This window comes from Rhincodon typus, chromosome 36 (assembly GCF_021869965.1).
Source record: "Rhincodon typus isolate 14 chromosome 36, sRhiTyp1.1, whole genome shotgun sequence".
NCBI classification, from domain to species: domain Eukaryota; kingdom Metazoa; phylum Chordata; class Chondrichthyes; order Orectolobiformes; family Rhincodontidae; genus Rhincodon; species Rhincodon typus.
Window position 1 is genome coordinate 5525677 of NC_063367.1, and position 16315 is coordinate 5541991.

Consider the following 16315-nt stretch of genomic DNA (forward strand, 5'->3'; position numbering starts at 1 on the left):
AGCTGTGTATAAACACAAGTCTTTGTTTTATTGATGGTTTCTTTAATCATAAAAATATATCCAATCTGTTTAAACCTGTAGTGTTTTATGATTTCCCACTCCCACTCTAAGAGCATCACGTGTAAATAGTCTCAATTATCTTAAACCCCTTTTATGCTCATTTTTGATTTGTTTGGGTTGCAGTTGACTGACACTCGAGTGCTGGCTCCCCACGATTTCTTCTGATAAATCCAGGGCCCTCATCCACATAGTTGTAGTTGCAGGATTTCCTGGGATTGTGACCCTGTTACTGGCATAAGAAAAGCAAGCAAATTTGGTTGTGCAAATATAGGGAGCCAGTTGACAAACATCAGTTTCCCTGAAGGTGAATGAAGTTGACACTAATGTCGAAGTGGCTAAAGAGTTGATGGGTTTCATGCTCTAGCAATGAATCCACCTTTAATAATTGTTATTCAGACAGGACAACAACATGCAGGATGAGAATAAAATTGAAAGAAAACAAAGTGCTGCAGATGCTAGAAATCAGAAACACAAACCAAAGTTGCTGGAGAAATTCGGCAGGTCTGGCAGCATCTGTGGAAGAAAGTGCTAACATTTCAAGTCCAGTGACCCTACTTCAGAACTAATTATAGCTAGGAAAAGATTGGTATAGTGCTGAAGATAGGGTGGAGGAGTAGGAAGGAGTAATAAATAGATGGAGTCCAGAGACAGAGAACAACAGGTTGGGTAGAGGGATGAATGGGTAAAGGTCAGCCTGGGAGAACCAATAGCTACTAATGGGGCAGCTATTAGCCATTAAAATTATTGAGTTTAATATTGAGTCCTGAAGGCTGCAGGGTCCGTATGTGGAAAACGAGATGCTGTTCTTCCAGTTTGTGCTGAGCTTTGCTGGAACACTGACAAACCTGAGACAGAATTGTTGGCCAGGAAACACGGTGGTATGTTGAAGTGGCAGGCAGCAAGAAGTGCAGGTCATTTTTGCAGACAGTTTAAAAGGTCACAATGTAAAGGAAAGATGACCTTGGGCGTATTAGAGGAGGCAGTGGCATAGTGGTAAAGTCACTTGACGAGTAAACCAGAACTCCAGGCTATTGTTCTGGGAACATGGCTTTGAATTCAATCATGAATTTGAGTTCAGTAAAATCTGGAATTAAAAATTAATTTAATGACCATGCAACTACTGTTGATTGCTGTAAAAACCTACATGGTTGTCTAAAGTCTTTTAGGAAAGGAAATCTGTCATCCTTACCTTGTCAAGTCAGACCCACAGCAATGTGATTGACTCTTAACTGCCCTCCAGGCAATTAGGGATGGCTAATAAATGCTGGCAGTCTGCAATGCCCAAGAACAAATTAAAAATGAAGTGGTGTTAATTCTTAAAGGAGCAACGTTGCAATGCTTCATTTTGCAGTTTGGATTAGTAGTCTGTTTATTTATACAAGACAAGTGAACTGCTTTGAGAACCAGTCTAAGAAAACTCACTTTTTAGTCTAGAAGTCATGGGATACCTTTCTTCATGGAGCAATTTGTTACTGAGATTGTAGTCTATCGAATTTCAATATCATCATACAAGCCTGTTAATGATAATAGGCTCACAGTAAGCAAAGGTCTGACTTTTTCCTATGAAGCCAGATAACCAGACCTATTTTGAGTTATATAAAACTAAATGCTCAGATTAAGTTTTTATTGATAGGTTCTAAAATGGCATGACCAAAATTTCAGTGGCTTCCCTGCCAGTATTTGTGGGGTCAACAACAGGAGTCCAACCATTTTTTGATTCTCTGTGACTTAAATGTATTTTCCTTTTGATTGATTGCTATGTATTTCTAGAAAATTTTCCTGTTTTCCTTTCAATTCTCCCACTTCCGATGTTGCAGAATATTCAACTGCAACAGGTAATGAATGCATGGTGCTGAAGTTGAAAATATGTTGCCAAGCCGTCTGTGGTGTGTTTGAGGCAGAGCAATCTCAGATCCAGTAGTAAAGTGGTTGAGAATTTTCTTTTTAAGGCAGTTTGCAAAACTGTTGCACATTGTGCAGATTTTCATTCGGAATGCCAATCACGGTTTGATCAAGAGTGCCTTTTGGGAACATGATTCCTTTTAACAAAATATCCATTGAATGGGCCACAATGCCTGTGAAGAGGATCTGTAAAGCAGGATTTGGTTCTGCGGATTTCACAATTAACTGACTGTGCTGTGATCCTTGCAGCAAAGGACACTTATCTGAAAACAGTGATTTAGTACAGATATGGAGGGATGTCATGCTATTTTGGCTAGGGAAGATCCTTGTTTATCGAATTCTCATATGCCTAGTATCAAACTTTTTCGGCTGAACTAATTTGATATTTATTCCATAATCAACAATGGGTTAGATTTTGTGACAAGAATAACAGTGACACTAACAACACTTGTATAATGGTAAATTGGACAGCTGTCAGTTAAGTGACAAAACCAGAAGTTGCTGTGAGAGAAAACCCCACTTCTGCACAGAGGACTATTACTGTTATACTCTACACTTGAATGAATGCAACAGTGGGAATTTGTTATCCTTGCCCACTAATTACATGACTAAAAGCAACTAAAAGCAAATAGGAAGGGTTTAGAGGGAAATGGGTTAAATGCTGGCAAATTGGACTAGATTAATTTAGGATATCCGGTTGGCATGGACGAGTTGGACTGAAGTGCTGTACATCTCTATCACTAAAAGTGGGGGCAGCACGGTGGCTCAGTGGTTAGCACTGCTGCCTCACAGCACCAGGGACCCGGGTTCGATTCTGCCCTTGGGTGACTGTCTGTGTGGCGTTTGCACATTCTCCCCATGTCTGTGTGGATTTCCTCCGGGTGCTCTGGTTTTCTCCCACAGTCCAAAGATGTGCAGGTTAGGGTGGATTGGCCATGCTAAATTGCCCCTAGTGTTCAGGGATTGGTCTGAGTGGGATGCTGTGTGGGTCGGTGTGGACTTGTTGGGCCGAAGGGCCTGTTTCCACACTGTAGGGATTCTATGATTATGACTCTACAGAAAAATCTTTCAGCAATAGTCCATTGTTGTCCTACCTACACAGCTGTGGTGGCACTTTTGCTGCAAAAGTCAGAATCATGTGGATTCAAGGCCCAACCCAGGACTATAGCTCAAAAATTAAATCTGACAACAGTGTTATGATTAATTTATTACATTGGTGGGAAGAAAACCTCTATGCTCCAGAGGCTTCTTCAGCAATGTAGTACTTCATTATTGAAGGTGCCATCTTCCGGATGAGAGTTTAAACCAAAACCTCATCTTCCCCCAGCGTGACTTTCTTGGGCATAAAAAATCCCACATCACCATTTAGAGCAGAGCAGGGCAGGGGAGTTATCCCTGTGTCATGATCGATGTTTATCCCTCAATCAGCATTTTAAAAACAGGTCTGTATGGAGTTTGCAGATTTTCCCTGTGCCTATATGGGTTTCCTCCCACTGTCCAAAATTGTGCAGGTGAGGTGGATTGGCCATGCTAAATTGCCCATAGTGTTCAGGGATGTGTAGATTAGGTAGGTTATAAGGGGATGGGTCTGGGTGGGATGCTGTGAGGGTCGGTGTGGACTTGTTGGGCCGAAGGGCCTGTTTCCACACTTCAGGGATTCTATGATTCTAGGTGGTTATCTGGTCATTGTAACATTGCTATTTGTAGGAGCTTGCTGTCTGCAAATTGACTGTCTATTTCTGATACAATAACAGTGGTTACAGTTCATAGAATATCATTGGTTGTAAAGACTTTTATGATAGCCTGTGGTCATAGACAGTATATATATATTGTATATACAGTAAATACAAGTCTTTTTATTAAAAAAATCTTGCTGCGTTATTCAGTCTAAAACAGCTGAATCCCAAATACTGACCGGAACTCACCCAAATCTCCTTTGAAACTTTTTAATTTTATCATGTAACCGTTACTGATAGCTTTACCTGAATCTACGCTTCCACTGAAAAGATGTTGCTGGAAAACAGCCTCTGAATCGAAACCCGAATTCATGTACACCTGGCTTGTCAAGCCTTAAACAATAATCAAATCGCTCCTTGTTTCACTCTTTTAAACAGACTAAGTCCCTAGCTTTGCTAATGCCTCCATACAGCTCCCAGAGTTCTGGAATTAATCTCTTAACCTTCCTTTGAACTCTGCCCAATATTTTAAAACAGGGAGGTCAAGACTTACATGGCAGATGTAGCCTCAACAAGGCAGACGGATCCTTGGAGTTATATACACAGAAAATAGTGGAAAACTTCAGCAGACGTAGCAGCATCTGTAGAAAGAGAAGCAGAGTTAGTGTTTCAGATCTGTGATGTTTGTTATGACCCAGACCAGAACCCTCAAAATATTTTAAGAAGGTAGCCTAGACCCTTTTTATTTTTTTAAAGGTGGATATGAAGCATATGTTCCAGATATGATGTGACAGGTCAAAATACTCTACGTTAAGCAGATCACAATTTATTTAAACACAATAGTTAAAATACAAACAAAAGAAAGAAGGAGGAATTTAGAATAACCTAACTATCGGAAAACTTAGCCAAATAATAAATATAGCACAAAAACAAAGTTGCTGGAAAAGCTCAGCAGGTCTGGCAGCATCTGTGAAGGAAAAAACTGAGTTAACGTTTCGGGTCCGGTGACTGTTTCTGAGGAAGGGTCACCGGATCCGAAACGTTAACTCAGTTTTTTCCTTCACAGATGCTGCCAGACCTGCTGAGCTTTCCCAGCAACTTTATTTTTGTTCCTAATTTACAGCATCCACAGTTCTTTTGGTTTTTAATAAATACAGTACCTTTTATTAATTAATTGTTCCAATATAGTGACATTCCATAAATACACCCCTTGGCAAAAAGGTAAATTCATACACAGATTCTTGCATGTATTTCTCCAATTCAGGAAGAAACAACATCAAGAGATTTCAGAGAAAGTAGTGGCTAGGAATCATTCACTGAAGCTTCACACTCTTTTAGAACCCCAAACAGCTTCTGACTGCTAAAACTAAAAAAAAACTAGAAAGCCTGGTCTCAATGATCTTCTTTCATTGTTCCAACTGTTCCTTAAGAAAAACCTAATGGCTTCCTACGTTATTTACTTAAGCCATTTTCAGTAGGCAGTTCATTACCCTAGCCTTTACAACCTCTCTTCAAAGTAAAACCCAGGCCAAAATAACCTTTTTAAAGTGACAGCATCGTCACATGCTTCATCAGTAATCCAGCCAAATTGTTTTCAATTATTTCCTAATGGGATAGGAGCACAGCTGGTTAAGTTGACTAGGTGGTTTAGATTCAGAATAATCGCAAAAGCGTGGGCTGAGATGGACTTAAGATGTGCCCCCTCGTCCTGCTTAGTAGTAACATCATAGCCATAATTCAGCAAATCTCAAATAATCATGACACCCCTAATTTCCCTTGAACTGAGCGACTGAGTTGTTAAGCCACCTCAGGGCAGTCGAGCATCAACCATATGGCACTGGGTATGGAGTCACATGTAAGCCAAACCATGTAAAAGTTCTTTCTCTAAAGAGCATTGGTGAACTGGATGGTTTTTTAGGGAAATCAATTGATGTTGTCATGGTCATTATCACTGAAACAAGCCATATATTCCAGATTTATTATCTGAATTTAATTTCCACCAGCTGCTATGGTGTGATTTGAACCCATTGTCCCCAGGGCCTTAGCTTCGTACTCATGATTACCAGACAATGACTTAACCACTACACCACTATTTTCCTCCTTTTTTGGAGAAAAATAATACACAGTAAACATAATCTTCCCCTGTGTTTACTCATCTGCCACTTCTACCAAAAGAGCTTATTCTGTTAAATATGTGCAAATTGATACATCATTCGCCGATGCTCCCAATCTTGAATAATTCTCCTTGGAGCATTTTCTCTAATCGCTCCTGTTTCTCTTTCATGTCCACTTTGAGCTCAGTGTTGTATAAAGCAATTAGCACCTGAAACAGCTCCTGGGAGGAGCTAAACTGTGTCTATTATAGTCTTGTGTGTACCCGAATGGATCAGCAGCAGAGATGTGTACTTAACTCTTAAGTTGAGGCTGACGTCACACGAGACTCAGGTGTAATGTAATTAGCTATTAAGCTGTATGTAATAAACCTTTGCTGTTTATCAAGATTGAGTCTACCTTCTGACAAAGACTGTGTATGGACATTTTCCCCACTTAATATCAGTAACTTAGACTAATTCCAAGCAGAGAATTGCTGGTAGTGAATTTGCCCAGGGCATCTCCAGTGGTTCCAGAGAACACAAGGAAGAATTACCTTTAATGATCAAGTATGATTGTTGTCTGGACATATTGTCTTAACTCAAATTCCCGTGCGGTTTTGTCTTTGTATTTCATGTGCCTCATTTTAACATCAAATTTTGGATATAATCATATGAATACTATAGTGAGCCAGTTGTATGGTTCATTTTAAAAGACGTCATCTTAATTATTTTGTATTACTTAATTTTGAATGTAGATCTCTCACTCACACTTAAGGTACCATGCCATGTTGGATCATTGTAAAACACCAGTCTAAGGGGTGGGGGCTAAAGAATTGCAGATACTTCTTATCCACTGTTCTATCTTACTTTGTCAATATATTACATGATCCAGTACGTTTTCATCTTTCTATTCTGACATGTATTTAAAAGTGCCTGTGACTGAAGTATGTTTTATACATAGGTTTACAGAGGGTACACTGTACAGAAACAGGTAATTCAGCACAACTAGTCAATACTGGGGTTTTTGATCCATTGAAGCCTTTTCCCACCCTTTATTTATCTAAATCTATCATTATAACCATCTTCTCCCTCAAATGCTTCTGTAGTTACTGTTAGTTTCATTCATCCATAGTATTGATGCCTTTGTAGACTTCAGGAGAAATCGCTGGCTGCCTGTCGCTCCTACTGTTTGATATGAAAATGATTGTGTGTTGTAGCTTCACAGGGTTAGTACTGTATCTTTAGGTGTACTTGGTGCTGGTCCTGTTTTGGTCCCATCCAGTTGTTGAACCAGTATTGATGGACTAGCTTGATGGTAAAATTAGAGTGACAGATATGCCAGTCTATATGGTTACAGATTGTGGCTGAATATAATTTTGCTGTTGCTTATGGCCCAGACAGCCTCATGGATGCCCAGTTTTGAGTTGCCAGACCTATTCTGAATTTATCCCATTTAGCACTGTGGTGGTGCTGTACAATACGATGAACATAGTATGAAGCTGTGATCTTGCCTTCATAACGGTGTCAATAATTTCATCAATAGATGCATCTGCAACAGGTAACCTAGTGAGGGAAGGGGCAAGTAGTTTTTTCCTTCTTATTGATTGCCTCATCCCACAGACCAAGTCTAACAGCTATGTCCTTTATGGCTCTGCCATGTCAGTCAGCAGCAGTGCTATTGAGCCACTCATGGTAAGCATTGAATTTCTCACTCAGATATGCCCTGTGTTCTTGCTAACCTCAGTGTTTCTTCCAAGTTGTGCTCAGCATGGAATAGAATGAATCAGCTTCTGAGAGAGGACAGGTAATTAGCAGGAGATTTCCTTGGCCATGTTTGACCTGATACTGTGTGACTTCATGATCTGAGGAGTCAGTGTCACGGACTTCCTGGGCAACTCCCTCCTGAACGTATGCCATCGTCATTAGTGAGTTTTCCCTGCCAGTGGGACAGGTCATAACAAGGGAAGGTGATCAGCTGTAATGGATGATTCAGTGAGTATGACCATGTCACACTGTTGTTTGATTCATCTGTGAGACAGCTGTCTCAAATCTGGCACAAGTCCTTGGATGTTAGTGAGAAGGACTTCAGGGTTGACTGAGGACAATGTATTATTGTTGGGTCCAATGCCGAGCTTGATGCCACATGGCCATCCACTTTTATTCCTTTTGACTACTCTGTACAATGAGAAGCTTGCTCAGCCATTTCAGACACCAGTTCGGAGTTTGAGAATCTGAAGTTACATGTTGACCAGACCACGTAAAATGGAACGTAATCACGTAAGTGACAGGAATATAATATAGTTTATAGCCTTCACATGACACTGCTTGGAGACCAGAAAAGGCACCAGTTTGCTTTTTATGATCACAAGATATATAAATCTGATTTAGAGATTAAATACTCTTGAAGTTCGGTTGATCTGTGATACGCGGTGGAAGGCAGCCACTTTGCACACTGCAGGCTTCCACAAATAGCAGTGAGAAAATGACCAACTCATCTCGTCAGTGAAGTTGGGATAAGTATTGACCAGGACACTCAAAAGGACTGTCCTGCTCTTTTTTTGAAATAGTGCCATCTGACAAATAGTGCTCTGATTTAACGACCAGAATCTCCAACAATGCAGCATTTATTGATATTGAAGTTGGGAGTGTCAGCCTGGAGCCACATTATTGCAGACATGAAACTTTCAGACCTTTTTTTTAAAATGTATTTTTCTGGCAGGTTGCATGGTGCTTTCACCCTTCTTGCTGCTAGCAGCTGGTCTCACCAAAGCAGTATCCAGTAGAACGCACTGATCCTCATTCCAAAAGTACAGAACCCATTTCTTTGAGCTCTATCTTGTCATTTCTATGCAAAAGAGCGTATGCAAACACTGCAAGTCACTTTCCAATATTTCCTCAAATACCATCACTGAAATTAACATTTTAAAAATTGGAAGATGCACCTCACTTGCATCCCAGAGTTAATGTACCTGTTCTAGTTTGTTATGGAGAGCTGTGGTGGTTGGACCAAGGCACAGAATATGGTTACACTACCAACAAAATCCCTGATTCATCATTGACTTTTCCACCAAAACTAGGCATGAGAAGATGTGAGATTGCAAATGCATGATGCACACTAACTATTCCAAAGAATTTCTGCCCATGACTTGACTGTGGCTTTCTCTACACAATGAGGAATCAATTAGGCACTTCATGATATTTATCTGAGTTTGACACAGTTGTAGCTGCTTGTTCATTCTCCTCCAGGCAGATTTGTTTTAATGATGGCTGTATTTATCTGTGTTCCTAATTGTCTTTTCTCCCTCAATTAGTACTTTGTTCAGCGTATCTTTAACTAGGAGTGAGTAATAGATGTGTTGCCAGTGTAATTTTAATGTGTATATAATATGTTCTCTTTTGAGTTGATTTTGCCTGTAATCTTAATGATAAAATTCCTAAAATAAATAAAACTGCAATTAAACAGTAGATTAGCTTTGGGACACGAGAGGTGACAGGGTTCGGAAGAAACAAATCTGGCTTATTTTAATGTTGCATTGAAGTCTGAGTTGATTTTTGATGTAAAAATGCAGTTCTGATTGGATCCTCAGTATAAATTACGTAGAATAGCATAGGATATATAGTACAGAAATATGCCATTCAGCCCCAGCAGATTATCCTGCCAGTTATGTTGCAGACAGTAGTTAAGTCAATCATCATCACTCCCTATTCCAGAGTTTAGGACCTTGGAAACTTAAAGCGAGAATCTAGAATTAGAGAGGCACAGATATCCTGGAGGATTGGAGAAGATTATAAAACCAGGAGGTGGAGTTGTGGGTGGGGGGTTATGTTTGAAGAGATTAGAGAATTACAATGAAAATTTTTAAATCTTGGCAATGCTAAACTGAGAAGCAAGATAAATCAGAGAGCACAGATTGATAGATGGAGGGAACGTGAGTTAAGACAAGAGAAGATGATTATTAGATCACCTCTGGGTTATCGGGGGTAAGACCTGGGAGAAAACAAAAAATGCTGGAGATCACAGTGAGCCAGGCAGCATCCATAGAGAGAAAGCAAGCTGACATTTCAAGTATAGATGACTCTTCCAGAGGAATTGAGATTGAGTTGGAATGGTCAATCTAGATGTAACAAAGGCAAGGATTTGATCTTTGTCGTTCCCACATGACCTGAGTTTCTCATTATTGCCCTTTTCTCCTTCTTTTTCATCTCCTCTTCCTTTAAACACACCTTAAAGCCTGTTTTGGTTAAAAGCATTTTGGAGCATTTTACCACATTACAGACACTATGTAAATAAAAGTTGATTTCACTGACTCCCTTCTGCTAAAGTGTGACTGACTGACTGATTGTAGGAGCTGTTCAGTTCTTAACCAGTTTAATGAATTGTATGCCTCAAATATGTGAGTGTTTACATTTCACAAGTGTCTGCTCTGTATGAAATGTTTGAGAAAGCATGAAAGGGAGAAGCTGTAGGGTCTTGTTTACTCTGTCCTCTTCCTGCAAAAATAACAGCTACACTCAGTGCCAGAGTTCCAAAGCAATCAGGCTGTTTGCCAGCAGTTTGCATTACAATGATATTTAGGAGAGACGGGTTCCTGGAACTCTCAATTCCTGAAACTAATCTGTGTGTATCTACATGTAAATGAAAATTGTTTTTCATATCATTAATGAACATGTACTATAGCTTAATGTTACATTTCTTGGTCTTCCCATGGAATTTTGTTTAGAGAATCTGTGGGCGCCACACAAGACCTTTTTAGAATAGTTGGATGGCACAGTTCAACTTCTGTAATTTACAACCAATATTTCCGCGCCTAAATACAATGACATGCTTGGAGTTCAAACTGAATTCGATGACTGTCGGAGGAAATGTATGGCAAAGTTTTCTTAAAAATATTGTGCTTTTGTACACCCAATAGCATAGTGCATTGATTGTAGGATCTATGTTGGCAGTATTTAGTTTTGTTAATTTGCCATTCAGTAGATCTTTGCAGATGCTGCTTTGTGTCATGATATCTATAGGATATTGGTTTCATATTTGAACCCATTCTATTTTACAAGTGAAATTTTCTGTCTGTCTTTTAAGGTTTCGCTAAGTGTCCAAACATGGGTGACATGAAGACCCCAGATTTTGATGACCTCCTAGCTGCATTTGACATTCCTGATCCAGACCTCGATGCCAAGGAGGCTATCCAGTCGAGCAGTGAGGAGGCAGAAAGTCATCTGAAGCAAGCAGGGATGGGTATAGATGAATTGTCTATGCACCACCCCATACCCGATGTCCCAGTGGTGAGTGTTATTGTTAAGAACACCAGCCGACAAGACTCCTTCGATTCCATCACTGAAAAGGATGTCCACCCACTTGGACATAATCTACTTCAAAATGGGTTTCGGAATTCTGATATTGCCTCTGATACCCATAGTCTTGGAAATAGTTACAGCAAGATGGTCACTGCTTTCATCAATGGAGATAGTTCCAGAAGCTACTCCGATAAATTTGACACACCAAGGTCAGAAGCTCTACCAGCATTCAGTCAGTTTAGCCCTATTTCTAGCCCAGAGCCAGAAGAAACCATTCAGGATGCTAATGTTGTGGATAACATGAAAAGAGATGAGAGACCTTACCTTGGTTCTGTAGGCCTATACGTTTCTACAGAGAATTCTTTAATGGACAGGCCAAGGGAACGGCCTGAACAAGCTGTGACTGAGCTGAGCATGTTTGATGAATATTCTAAAAAACGAGAGAAAGCAAATGAGATTAGAAACTGTAACATGAAGGAGGCCAGCTTGGGGCAGAGGGCAAACTCAATAAATGTATCTGAAGGTGCAGAGAAAAATGACAAGGACTTTGATAAAAGCAACAGTTTGTTTGACAGCTTGCAGCCATCACATGACCTCCATAAAAATAATGTAGAAGAGCCAAAGAGCAGCAGTGTTCCGGAGATGAGCTTGTGTTCTTCTGTCCCACCTCGCCAGCGTTTAAAATCAGATCATTCAAAGCTGTCTTCTTGCTTAGCAGCATTAGTAGCTCTTAATGCCAAAAAGACATCAGAATTCCCAAAGGAAGAACAAAAAGAAAACTTTAAAGAATCCTTGTTGGCTTTGAAAGATGGGATCAAGAGCAGCCCCAAGATGGCAAAGTCACCAAAGAGTCCGAGAAGTCCAATGGAGGGAGTAAAGAAAATGATAAATAAACAGCCTGATAGCCCAAAGAGTGTGTCCAGTGACTACAGTGGCAAAAGTTCCCCCTACGTTGCAACAGGTTCACCACCAGCCATCCCGAAAGTAAGAATCAAAACCATTAAAACTTCCTCTGGTGAAATTACCAGGACTGTGACAAGAATAATGCCAGACTCAGAACAGAGTGAGTCAAGGAGTTCGCCAGAACAGTCACTGACTGAAATGGCTTTCACTGAGGAGTTAAGTTTAAGATCTAGTCCTGTGACCATTTCGTCGTCACAGACCCATACTTCAACAACAGTGGAAAACGGAAAGAAGCAAATGTCAACCAGAAACCTGGCTGATGCTGTCAGTTCTTTGTCTAGTATACCTGTCAAAGGACCTGAAAACGTAGATGACAACAGCAACTTGAAAGCCATAGCTGTAACAAACGTACTAGCTGAGGATGCCAGCAGTGCCACCATGAAAGTTGCTGGCATGCCCCAGCAGAAGCAGGCTGCAGTAAAGCACTCATCTAATATCTCTAGTACAAGTCTTCTGCCAAAAGCTGTTCACCTGGCAAGCCTTAACTTGGTTCCACACAGCGTTGCAGCTACTGCTACTGCAAGGTCCAGCACTTTGCGGCAGAGCCAACAAAAGATTGCCACTCAGGTGGTAACAGTGCCACTGGTACAACAAGTCAAGAATGTGGTTCCACAACATAATGAATCTTCTACTTCAAATCAGAACATTGTTGTCGAAGCTTTTAACAAACTGTTAAATAGTACAAATCCTGTGCCAATCTATGCTCCAAACCTTAAACCACCTGCAAACAGTAATGTAACCATGCCAGCTCGTGGCTATCGTTGTTTGGAATGTGGAGATGCATTTGCTCTAGAAAAGAGCTTATCACAACATTATGAGAGGCGAAGTGTCCACATTGAGGTGATGTGCAGCCATTGTTCCAAAATGATGGTATTCTTCAACAAGTGCAGTTTGCTTTTGCATGCACGGGAGCACAAAGGCAAAGGTGCAGTTATGCAGTGCACTCAGCTACAGATGAAACCCATCCCTTCAGACCAAATGTTTTCAGCTACCCCAGTGACATCTTCTGTTCCGTCTGGTCCTCCTGCCCAGGCTACGACTCCCTCCCAAACTGTTGGGAGTTTGACAGTAATTGGGGTTGACAACCCAGCTTTCAGTCATCCTGCCATGCCTCTGCGCTGTGATTCACTTCGATTAATACGCCATGGCTTAAAATGTCTTGAATGTTACCAGCAATTCCAGGATTACAACAGCCTTGCGGGCCATTACCAACAGATGACAGATGATGCTGAGACACCAGTAAGTGAATTCAAACAATGTAGAAGATCATTTTATTTCATTAGAGGAAAGGGCAGTGCATGCAACATAATTATGTACAGTTTAAGAATATTTATCCTGTACTGCTACTGCTTGAAAGAGTTTATTTCTATTTTTTGCACTCTATTGTAAGGTAGCTTAGGGCTTTGAAAATAATAAACCAAAGGGCCTCTTCCTGTGCTGTCAAAAAAATCTGTTTTAAAAAAAAAATCAGCCATCAGTATCAGCATAACCAGTCACACACACAGTTCTTTCTTATCTGTTCTTACGCCTTATGTATGACCTGTCCTTACCACATAAGTATGACTTGTTACGTGCTCATGTAGGTGCACTTTTGTATTGTCAGACCATGCCCCTGGGAATGAGATCCAAATTCCCAAATTCACTTCACGTAAAATCTTTACAGCCCATGATCAGAGGAGAGTTTCACCACACCAGATTTTAATCTTTTTTATTGATTTATAGGAAGAGGACATCAGTGGTAAGGCCAGTATTTATTGTCTATCCTTAATTGCCCTTTAAGGTGGTGGTTAGCTGCCACCTTGAACTGCTGCCATCCGTTTGGTATAGGTAGACCCTAAGGCCATTAAGGAGGGAGCTGTAGAATTTTGGCCTAGCAACGTTGAAGATCAGCAATATATTTCCAAATCTAGATGATGCTTGGCCTGGAGGGGAACTTGCAGTAGTAGCGTTCCATGTATCTGCGGCCTTCATCCTTCTAGATGATATTGGTGTACGTGTGGAAGGTGTTTACCAACCATGAAGTGCCTTCTAAATCTATTGTAACCCTTCATTCCAAAGTGTCGTTCACTTCTGAAATGATGATGCTTAGATTTCAGAACACAGTCTGCAAATTAACACCAACTCTTTTTTTTTTCCGCTCTCCATTGTCTCACAGTCCATGCATAATTCTCTGATCAAACGGCCTGCCAGATACGCCACTGAAAACCTTTACATGTATTACTGAGTCACAAGAAGATGCACAGCATGTTGCAAAGTGGATAAAGAAAAATCCTAACCTCAAGTGTGCATTTCCTTCAAATGGCTTGGCCAAAATCAGTTGCTCAGAATTAATAAACTGGAGCCAAACTTAAATCGGCATTATGGATACCTATGCTGGATTCGAGAACGAAAGATCTACTCTCTCACCTCGTACACAATAGCAAGAAAGCCCAGATTAAGGAAACTAAGCACTTGGCATGCACATTAATATTTTGTCATATGTTACAGATAGGTGGTTTCGAACTTCCACAAGTCTTAGGTCATTGTGCCAATTAATTCTACACCCACCTGTTTAATTCTCATTATTGGATTGAGGCATATTCCAAATACTGCTACTAATACAGGAAATTAAGCAGAAGTTGACCATCTTAGACCTTGAGCCTGCTCCTCCATTTAATAAGATCATGGCTGATCTGTTTGTTTTGAATTCTACATTCCAGTCTACCCTTGATAATCTTTGATTCTCCCTGCATAACATGAATCTATCTACCAAAGTCTCAAATATGTTCATTGAACCCATTCCCACCAACTTCTGAGGAAGTGTTCCAAACTCTCAATCTTCTTAGGGGGAAAAGAATTCTCCTCTCTTTCATTTAAGGGCATCCCTAATTTTAAAAAGTGCCCATTAGCTCTGGATTGACCCACAGGAGGAAACATTGTTTTCACATCTGCCTTGTCAAGACCATTCAGGATCTTATACACTTCAATCAAGTCACTTCTTATTCTTCTAAATTTGAGTGGAAACAAGCCTAGTCTGTCCAACCTGTCCTCATAAGACAACCCACTCATTCCAAGTATCAATACAATAGAGTACAATAAACCTCCTGTGAACTGCCTCCAATACATTCATGTCTTTCCTTAAATAAGGACACCAAAACTGTGCACAATATTTGAGATACATCTATGCAGATGTTTTGGGTTAGAGGACCAGTAGAGCCAATTTCAGTTGAAATGTAGTATATCCAAGAGCTTTAACAACATGAATGTATGAAGCAAGGTGTGTCATTGTTTTTATATAGCAACAGAGCATCTTTGTGTGGGACTCTTGAGGTGTCAGGAATTTCTTATGGAGAGAGATTGAGGAGACTGGATCTGTATTCTCCAGAGTTTAGAAGAATGAAAGGTGATCTTATTAAGGCACACGAAGTTCTTACAGGGCTTGATTGAGTAGTTGCAAGATTGGTGTCCCCCAGGCTGGGGAGTGTGGACAACCCATGGAATAAGCAAACATTTAGAACTGAAATTTGGAATTTCTTTGCTGAGGGTCGGCAAGTCTTTTGAATTCCCTACCCCAGACAGCTGAGTGCTGTGGATGTTCAGTTATTGAGTGTGTTCAAGACAGGGTCTGATAGATTTCTCGATACTAAAGACATCATATTTCATAAGAGTTTCTAAGGTTTCCATCATTAGCCTGTGCAGGCTGGTGGGCATCCAGCATTTAATGTTTACATATGGCTGTTTGTCAAGTGATGAATTTCACCCACAGCTCTCATGAGAAGAAAAGTGCCTGTGTGTAACACTATGCTTGTGACTTCTAGATGTTTCTGTGAGGGATTTGATCAATGTTTTCAAGATATTGTTGAGGACTAGGGGCAACATCTAAAAATTAGAACCAGACCTTTGAGGTGTAAATTTAGAAAATGCTTCTATGTACAAAAATTGATAGAAATTTGATTCTTTCTTCCCCAAATAGTAATTGATGCTAGATTGATGAATTTTAAATCTGAGGTAAATAGATTCTCTTTCACCAAAGGTTTTCATGGAATACGGTGTTGTAGAAAGGTCTGAAAGAGTTAATACTAAGGAGAACCTGAAGCACCATTGATTGATTGTATCACATGTAACAGGTTTGGATCTCAAAGGAGTTAGGCTTATACGTCTCTAATGATGTCTATCGTACTATGTAACTAGTTGCTGTAATTCAATTCTGTCTATCTTGTTTAAGGTGAGAGACTCCACTTGTTAGACTACCAGGTGGTTTTCTTCTATCACAAGACCAAGCAGGTCCAGTAAAATCCCTGATAACAAGGTGTAGAGCTGGATGAACACAGCAGGCCAAGCAGCATC

At 40.3% G+C, this 16315-nt stretch overlaps 1 protein-coding gene across 1 annotated transcript in view; it reads left to right on the forward strand.

The window, feature by feature from the left end:
* Positions 1-10817: 10817 nt before the first annotated feature.
* Positions 10818-16315, forward strand: part of LOC125481051 (zinc finger protein 592-like) — a 38135-nt gene continuing 32637 nt past the window's right edge. Inside the window, exons 1-2 of the mRNA XM_048617025.1 lie at positions 10818-13228; positions 13712-13727. Of these exons, the coding sequence (XP_048472982.1) occupies positions 10832-13228; positions 13712-13727 (2413 nt within the window). The 5' untranslated portion in view covers positions 10818-10831. The remainder of the gene's footprint in view (positions 13229-13711; positions 13728-16315) is intronic.